General features: G+C 40.2%; 1 protein-coding gene across 1 annotated transcript; it reads left to right on the plus strand.

The window, feature by feature from the left end:
- Positions 1–1562: 1562 nt before the first annotated feature.
- Positions 1563–2507, plus strand: LOC102827850 (olfactory receptor 1361-like). Its single transcript, XM_006873996.1, has one exon. It carries the CDS (start codon positions 1563–1565, stop codon positions 2505–2507), a length of 945 nt encoding a protein of 314 aa, XP_006874058.1.
- Positions 2508–9248: the final 6741 nt, after the last annotated feature.

The raw sequence follows: 9248 nt of genomic DNA on the forward strand, positions 1-9248 counted from the left end.
AATAAGGAAGACCGTAGAAGAATTGTCACATTTGAGTTGTGGTGTTGATGGAGAATACTGAAAGTACCATGGCTGCCAAAAGAACCAACAGATCTGTGTTGAAAGAAGTGCAGCCAGAGTGCTCCTTGGAGGCCAAACTTCATCTCTCATACTTTGGACATATTGTCAGGAGGGACCAGTCGCTGGAGAAGGATATCATGTTTGGTCAAAGAAAAAGAGGAAGACTCCCAGCGAGATGGATTGGCAAAGTGGCAGCATCAATGGACTCAAGCGTGGCAACAATAATGAGGTTGGCCCAGGATCGGGCAGTGTTTCATTCTGATGTGCATGGGGTTGCTATGAGTCGGTACCGACTCGATGGCACCTAACAACAATTTCCAAATCATTAGCCATAAACCCTGATCAGCAATATGATTACATTTGAGGTCCCAGGGGATCCTGTATGGGACTTGTCTGTGCCAGGATGGTTTCATCTCCAAGTTCTGTCTCAGGAGTTACATAATACTCTTTGTCATCAGTGTTTGGTCCAGTGGGGCCAAAAGGTACTAGGGACAATTGTATGTTCTTGTCTCTAATGAGGCTCTCAGGGAATCTGTTCCCAATGGGCATGAGAGTTCTGTAAGTACTTGATCTATGATTCCCCTAAACATTCCTCCTGCACAGACAAGTAAGACCATGAAACTTTACACCTTATTTGTTCAAAGACTTTTCAATGCCCACTGTAGAGAAGTAATGGGCAGACATACAGAGGTGAAGAACACATGGTAGGCACAGAACCAGCCTCCAACAGGTAACATTACATCAACGAGAATTTCTGATATTTGTTTATTAAGACATGAAGTCTTTTAAGGAAATTCTAGTGTTAAAATTTCAGATTTAGTGAGCAATCTTAAGAGTCCTGAATCTACTATTTCAATCTTGAGATAATCAACTGATTCTCTGGCATTTTTATGAGTTACTAAGGCCTGGTAGCAAAGTGCATTATGAGCTGTGCTTCTAACTACCAGTGGTTCAAATCTACCAGCGGCTCCACATGACATTTTCTGCTGCAGTAAAGATTTGCAGCCTTGGAAATCCTACACAGGGTCACCATGAGTCTGAACCAAGTTGGTGTCCACAACCACCAATACAAGACATGAAGAAATGACCAGAAAATGTGAAAAAGGACACACATAACCACAGAGATGAGCCGAGTATCTCTGTGTGTGCTTTATGTTATTGGTTGTTAAGTGACATTGAGTCTGTTCCAACTTACAGCAACTCTGTATAAGGTTCCCAAGGAACAGCTAGTGAGTTTGAACCACAGACCGCGAGATTCAAACCAGCCTTTTAGTTCAGTGCTTATCCTATTGCACCACTGTTTTATAAAATCAAAAGGCTGAGTCAAGTTGGACCAGTATCTTCTAGGACAGGGAGCCAGAAGATGTGTAGAAAATGGGATTCTGACTACAAAACTCCAATAAAGTAAGTAAGACCATGGCTGGAGCCTGACTTGTCCCATCTGAACCCTCAGTTCCTAGATTTCTGCTCTGTCTCTCTTCTCTGCATCTGGAACTACAGCCATGAGTGAGACAAACCAGTCGAGTGTCTCTGAGTTCCTCCTCCTGTGGCTCTCCAGGCAGCCCCAGCAGCAGCAGCAGCTCCTCTTTGGGCTCTTCCTGAGCATGTACCTGGTCACAGTCCTGGGAAACCTGCTCATCATCCTGGCCATCACCACTGACTCCCACCTGCACACCCCCATGTACTTCTTCCTCAGCAACCTGTCCTTCGTGGATATCTGCTTCTCTTCTAGCACCATCCCCAAGATGCTGACCAACTACATACTTGGGATTCAGTCCATCTCCTTCCCTGGATGTCTAACACAGCTGTATTTTTTCAGTGTGTTTGGTTACATGGACAATTTCCTTCTGTCTGTGATGGCCTATGATCGCTTTGTTGCTGTATGCCACCCCTTACATTATACAACAAAGATGACCCCTCAGCTCTGTGCCCTGCTAGTCAGTGGGTCTTGGGTAATTTGCATCCTGAATGCTCTGTTGCATACTCTGCTGATGGCTCGACTCTCTTTCTGTGCAGACAACACGATCCCTCACTTCTTCTGTGAAATATCTGCTCTCTTGGACCTCTCCTGCTCTGACACACACCTCAATGAGATGATGATTCTTACTGAGGCGGCCCTTATAGTGATCACCACATTTGTCTGCATCCTGGTTTCTTACATTTGTATCACCTGTGCTGTCCTGAGAGTCCCGTCCACAAAGGGGAAATGGAAAGCCTTCTCCACCTGTGGCTCCCACCTGGCTGTGGTTTTTCTCTTCTACAGCACCGTCATTGCTGTATATTTCAACCCTTCATCCTCCCACTCAGCTGAGACAGACACTGCAGTTACTGTCTTGTACACAGTGGTGACCCCCATGTTGAACCCTTTCATCTACAGCCTCAGGAACAAGGACTTGAAAGGGGCTCTAAGAAAATTGATCAGCACAAAAAGGTGTTCTACCTCATGAAAGCATCAAAGTTGAATCGCATTCCCACACAAAGCTCTTTTTCACCAGTTGAGTGTAAGGTAGCAGTTGTTTTGTCAAAGTGATCAGACACAAAAATATTGCTCAGGGCACAGCCAAGGACACTGTGACTTAGTCATTAGTAGACTGATTTCACCTGTAACACTGCCCTATCTGCCATTTAAGGAGATTTCATTTTGTCAGTTATTTTATACCCAAAGTTTTCTTTTTTGATGGTGTTTTCAAAGGACACATGCTCAAGTATTTTTGTTGTTAAATTATATATTTGTTAAAGCTCCTCAGTTGTGATAAGTCTGTAATAGTAGCACTAGAGAACTAAGACTTAGATTGTGGAGTCCCTTTGTCCTTGTAAACCTCATGTAGTGTGGCTTCCAAGTGTTCAATAAGAAAAATGATGACCTCAGTTTCTTTGTGGTTTGGACTTACCTATCCAGTCTCTCGGTGAGCGACTCGGACATGAAATTTGGTTCATGAGTTCTTGTCTTCGGTGTCACTTTTTGTTTTGTTTTGGTGTGTCTGTGGTGTTTTTTTTTCTTCCCCAATAATGGTTCATCTACTGTATCTGCTTCTGGTAGTCAATCAAAAATACAATTTGCCATTCTTTTCTGCAAAGAAGGGTGATGCCTCTACCTTACATTCATTACTATAAGGAGAGCTTTTATTATGAAACAGTACATCTTTGTTTTTGTTGTTGTTGTTATGGGCTGTGGAGTCGACTCTGCACAGGTTTTCTGAGGCTGTCAATCTTTACAGGAGCAGAAAGCCTCATCTTTCTCCTGTGGAACTGCTAGTAGTTTCGAACTGCTGACCCTGCTGAAGTTAGCAGCCCGATTCTTGACCACTACGCTACCAGAGCTCCTTTACAATAGAATATTTTATAAAACACAATTATCAAGAATGAAGCCTAAAGTTCTAATAAGGTAGTCACTCAACAAAATCTTCATGAATATATTTTGTATTTCTATCCAATCTTTTTTTTTGCACATGCAATCAGTGTACTTATAGCATTGTTATTGTTGTTAGCTTCCATCGAGTCGGTACCGACCCATAGCGACCTTATGCACAGCAGAATGAAACACTGCCTGATCCTGGGCCAACCTCACTACTGTTGCCACAGTTGAGTCCATCGATGCTGCCATTTGGCCAATTCCTCGTTGGGGATTTTCCTCGTTTTCTCTGACCCTCCACCTTACCAAACATGATCTCCTTACACATAGTGTCACCAGGAGTCGGAACAGACTCAAAGGCAATTAAGAACAATAATAGAAATGCCTTATTTCTTTCTAAGAAACAGGTCACCATGTGCTGTTTCATCTGTCTAAGAGATTTTACCTGTCCCTTCTCACACACCCTTTAAGATCTATGTCAAAATCGCCTTCTCTGTGAAACCTTGACTAACTCCTCTCACTGAAACTGTCATTCCATCCCCTGGGTTCTCACAAATGAAGTCCACTTTCACTTATTACTCATGGTCTCGTTGACCCATGCTGCTTCCTTCCTCTTCCCTTGGAGACTGTGGGATGCTTGGAACATACAATGTTCACCTCAGTTACTGATATAGACTGAATCGTGTTCCCCCAAAATTTTTATCTTAGTCCTAAACTCCTATACCTCTGTATATAATCCTATTTGAGAATGTGACTATTTGTTATGCTAATGAGAACATGATCAGAATAAGGTATGTTTTAAGTTCGTTACCTTTGAGATACGAAAAGGGAAGATTAGGCACAGAGAAACCCACAAACCTAACAGCCATCAAGTTGATTTGGACACATAGAAGCCCCATAGACTAGAGTATGGCTGCCTCTTTTGGTTTCAGAGAGCATGAGTCTGAGAGAAGGCAGCTTCATCTTTCTCTTATGGATGGTGTGGTTCAGGATTCAAACTGCTGAGCTTGAGGTTAACAGCCCAACGCATAAACCACTCTGCCCCCAGGTCTCTTTAGGCAAAAAGAAGGAAGCAGGAATAGAGAGGAAGACACAGGCCACTGTGAAGATCCTCAAGAAACCAAGGAACAGATGCTGAAGGAGACAAGGACTCGGCCCTAGAGCTGACACACGCACACACGCAGAAAGTCTTTCCATAGAGCTGGCGCCCTGAATTTAGATATAGTCTCCTAAGTTATGAGAAAATAAAGCTTTGTCCAGTAAACTCACCTGATTGTGGTACTTTTGTTATAGCAGTATGAAGAAACTAAGACAGATGTCCTGTGCAAAACTTGGCTTCTAACAGAAAGTACATAAGCAATGTATGTTTAGTGAGAATTGAATAAACATTATCTTACCTCTAAATTTCTCATGTTTAATTGGCTCAGAGGCTTTAAAAATTACATTTTGGTAATTACAGTATTTGCATACTAAAAGAGATTTTTTTTAATATAACAAAGAAAATTGAATTAAGTTTTAACACTATTGTCAAAAATACAAGAAAAACACAAAGACTGATTTCAAACTATCTATACAATTCTACATCCTATGTTTTCTACTTGCCAATTTCCCATGCTATTAAATACCTTAAAGAAGTGATTTTTATAACTGCATGATATTCTTTGTTATGGATGCATTATAATTTGGGGAGTGTGTCCCCAAGTTTGAACATGTTATATTTTCCACAGCTGTAGATTACACCATATAGTACCATCTGGATCACATAGCTTTGTGTCTATCAATGACCATTTCCAGAGATAACCAATGTGACCCACTTCACCAGCCAGGGCAAGAAATAGGTCATATTTCCTTTTTAAAGTTATTTCCATCCAATCCAGATACTTTTATTAGAATGTGGTTTCACAGCTCCTTCTTGTTAAGAAATGACGCTGAATCTACTTAGTCCAAAGTAGTCAGCCATTTGCAGAAATAGGCTCATGAATGCAATATGGCCACTTATGGTTTGCTATGGTTTGAACTGTCTCCTCCCCTAAAGTGTGTTTTACATTATAATCCCTATACCTATGGTTGGAGTACTGGTGTGGTGCTGCGGGTTAATGCGCTGGATGGACTATAAGGTCAGTTTGAACTGCAAGGGTGGAAGTTCAAGATCACCAGACACTCCTTTGAAACCCTATTTATGGGTCACTCTGATTTGGAAATGATTCCATAGCATTTAACAACAACATACCTATGGTTTACAGTACCATTTGAGAATGGATTTCTTTGTTAATGGCACAGTATTAGTGTGGGGTATGTATATCTTAAATCAATCTCTTCTAAGATAGAAAAGAGATTAAACAAGCCAGTGAACAAGTAGAGATGGAGAAAGTTAGAAGCTATGCCACAGAAATATGACCAGGGATCCAAGGAAAAGAAGCTGAAGAGTTAAGGACCTTCCCCAGAGCCAACAAAAAAGAGGAAACCTTCCCCTAAAGCCCTGAATTCTGACTTCTAGGACTAATGTGCGCCTGACCCAAGCCATGGTATTTTCAACAGCCTCATATGCATGTGCAAGGTGAAGAATGCATCAGGAAGACAGTAGAAGAATTGGCGCATTTGAGTTATGGTGTTGGAGAAGAATAGTAAACGTACGATGGACAGCCAGAACAAACAAATCTGTGTTGCAAGAAGGACATCCAGAACGCTCCTTAGAAGCCAGGATAATGAGATTTTCTCTCTCATACTTCAGGCATATTATCAGAATGGATCAGTCCCTGGAGAAAGACATCATGCTTGGTAAAGTGGAGTGTCAGCGAAAAAGAGGAAGACTCCCAACAAGATGCACTGGCACAGTGGCAGCAGCAATGGGCTCAAGTGTAACAACAATTGTGAGGTTGGCACAGAACCAGGCAGTGTGTCATTCTTTTGTGGATAAGGTCGTTATGAGTCAGAACCAACTCGACAGTACCTCACAACAACTAACAAGCCTCATTAATTGTAGGAAAATAAGTTTGCTAGTTAAAGCTACCCACTTATGGTACTTCTGTTATATCAGTACTAAATAGCTAAGACTCAGATTATGCATGTAGCTCCTTTGTCTCTGTAACCCTTTTGGAGTATGACTTCTAACTGTTCAATAATAAAAATCACTATCTGTGTCTCCTTGTGGTTTGGGCTTATCTGTCCAGTCTCTAGGTCAGTGGGTGGGGAATGTGACTTGGGATATAGCTTCTTGTCCTCATGTCTATTTTTTGTGTATTTTTTTTAAAAGGATGGCTATCCTGCAGTATCTTCTTCTCGTAATTAATAAAAAAATAAAATTCAGAACCTCTCCTGGGAAGAAGAGTGATGTTTCCCCCTTACATTCATTATTATAATTATTTTAAATTTCTGCTAATAAAACTCAGTACATGTCTTTACTATAGAATTTTTAAGAAAATGCAGTCAAGGTTTAAGAATGAAGCGTAAAGTTCTAATGAGGTGAATCATTCAATAGAATATAAATTCATGAATAGTTTTCATATTTCTATCCAGTCTTTTTCCTTTGTGCATATAATCAATATACTTACATTTATACATTTACATTTTAATCTACATAAAGTGCGATATTCTACTTTTTGAGGTTTTAGCATTCATTTTTTAAGATTTTAAGGAGCCCAAGTGCTGCAGTTGTTAAGGGCTTGGCTGATGAACAGAAGGTTGGCAGTTTGAACCCACTAGCTGCTCCTTGGGAGAAAAAAACTGGCAATCTGCTCCCATGAAGACTACGGCCTTGGAATCAAATGAGAATGAATCACAACATACCCAAACTTATAGAAAGGCTATACTGAGAGGGACACTTGCAGCAATAAATGCCTGTATTAAAAAAAGTGACCTCAAATTAATAGTCTAACCAGGAACTAGAAAAATACAAGCAAACTAAACCCAAACCAAAAAGAAGAGAATGAATACACAAAGATCAGAGAATAAATAAATAAATCCTACTACTACAACAAAAAAAAAACAATAAGGAGAATCAATAAAACCTCATGTTGGATATTTGAAAGGATCAATAAAATAGACAAATTTCTATCTAGAAAGGGAAAAAAAAGATAAAAGTTGTCAACTATCAAAGTAAGAAATAAGAGGACATTAAAACTGACTGTACAGAAACAAAGATATTTGTGACGTGATATTATAAAAACTGTAAGGCAACAAACAGGATAGCCTAAATGAAAGGGACAAATTCTTAGAAGTACACACTCTCCCAAAAATGACTCAAGAGGAAATAGAAAGCCTCAACAGATCTATAACAAGTCAAGAGATCAAATCATAGATCAAACTGCCCTCCTCAAAAAAAGTCCGGCACCAGAGAGGTTCCCTGGAAATTTCCATCAACCATTCAGAGAAGAATTGACACCAATATTGTCTAAACTTCTCTAAAAGAAAGGAAGGAGTAATACTTCCTTATTTATTTATTTTTTAAAAAGATTTATACAACAAAACCTTTGCCATTTCAACCATTTTTACATGCACAACAGCCACACCAACCACACTCCCCATGTTGCACAACTATCACCACGATCCTTTCCAAATCCATTTTCTCTCTTCTTTCTTTTCTACCCCCTTCACTTTCCCATTTTAAATTTGCATGAAAGTTCTCAATGGTTTGTCCTAATGAGAAAATAAGTATACATTGTTTTCCTTCCAGACTCCCAACAGAAAGACAAAGAAAAAGAAGGAAGCATTTTTTTTTTGTTTTCTTTCTTCTTACTTCCTTTGCTTTTTTAAAAAATCTTTTTTTATGAACTGCGTGAAGTTTTAGAGAGTAGAACATCAGTCTTATATTCAACCAATCATGTACTTTGCTTCATTACAAATTTCCAGGGACCCCCTCTATCAGTTAACAATATTGGCCTCTATCCGCTTTAATGCTCACATTCCTCTGTGTGTGTCTCCCACTACCTTCACCTTTCCTCTGTCAACCCATCTCTTGTTGTATTTTGCCTGCCCTGTCATCCATGTTAACATGTGTCTCCCTCTAGTCTGCGAATAATTTTACCTCCCCTATTTAACTGTCATAGAATGTTTCATTTAGCAAGAAAACCTTTTATTAATGTTTTACCAACAGTGGTCTCATACAATATTTTTTTTTATAATAGACTAATTTCACTCAGCGTTATGTCCTCCAGGCTCATTCACGCTATGAGGAGTCACACAGATCCATCTTTATTCTTCATTGTTGCATAGTATTCCATTGTGTGTACATACCAAAGTTTGTTTAACCATTCTTCTATTGATGGGAATTTAGGCTGTCTCCATCTTTTTGCTATTGTGAATAGTTCTGTGATGCAAATCGGTGTCCATCTATCTATTCGTGTCATGCCTCTTATTTCTTGAGGACATATTCCAAGGAGAGGGATTGCTGGGTCATACAGTATCATGTTTGGTAAGGTGGAGGGTCCGAGAAAAAGACGAAGACCCTCAGCGAGATGGATTGGCAAAGTGGCAACATCAATGGGCTCAAGCGTGGCAAGAATTGTGAGGTTGGCCCAGGACTGGGCAGTGTTTCATTCTGCTGTGCACAGGGTCACTATGAGTCAGTACCACCTCGATGGCACCCAATAACAACAATAACAACAGTATTTCTATTTCCAACTTTTTGAGAAAGTACCAAACTTTCTCAGTGTAAAGTGCCTGCACCATTTTACAGTCCCACCAGCACTGTAGGAGAGTCCTAAGACTTTCCACAACCTCACCAACATTTGTTGTTTTCTATTGTTGTTGTTGTTGTTGTCAGGTGCCATCGAGTCGGAACCGACTCATAGCGACTCCATGCACAGCAGAACGAAACAATGTTCGATCCTGGGCCAAC

Source organism: Chrysochloris asiatica, unplaced genomic scaffold (assembly GCF_000296735.1).
Source record: "Chrysochloris asiatica unplaced genomic scaffold, ChrAsi1.0 scaffold00257, whole genome shotgun sequence".
Classification (NCBI taxonomy): Eukaryota; Metazoa; Chordata; class Mammalia; order Afrosoricida; family Chrysochloridae; genus Chrysochloris; species Chrysochloris asiatica.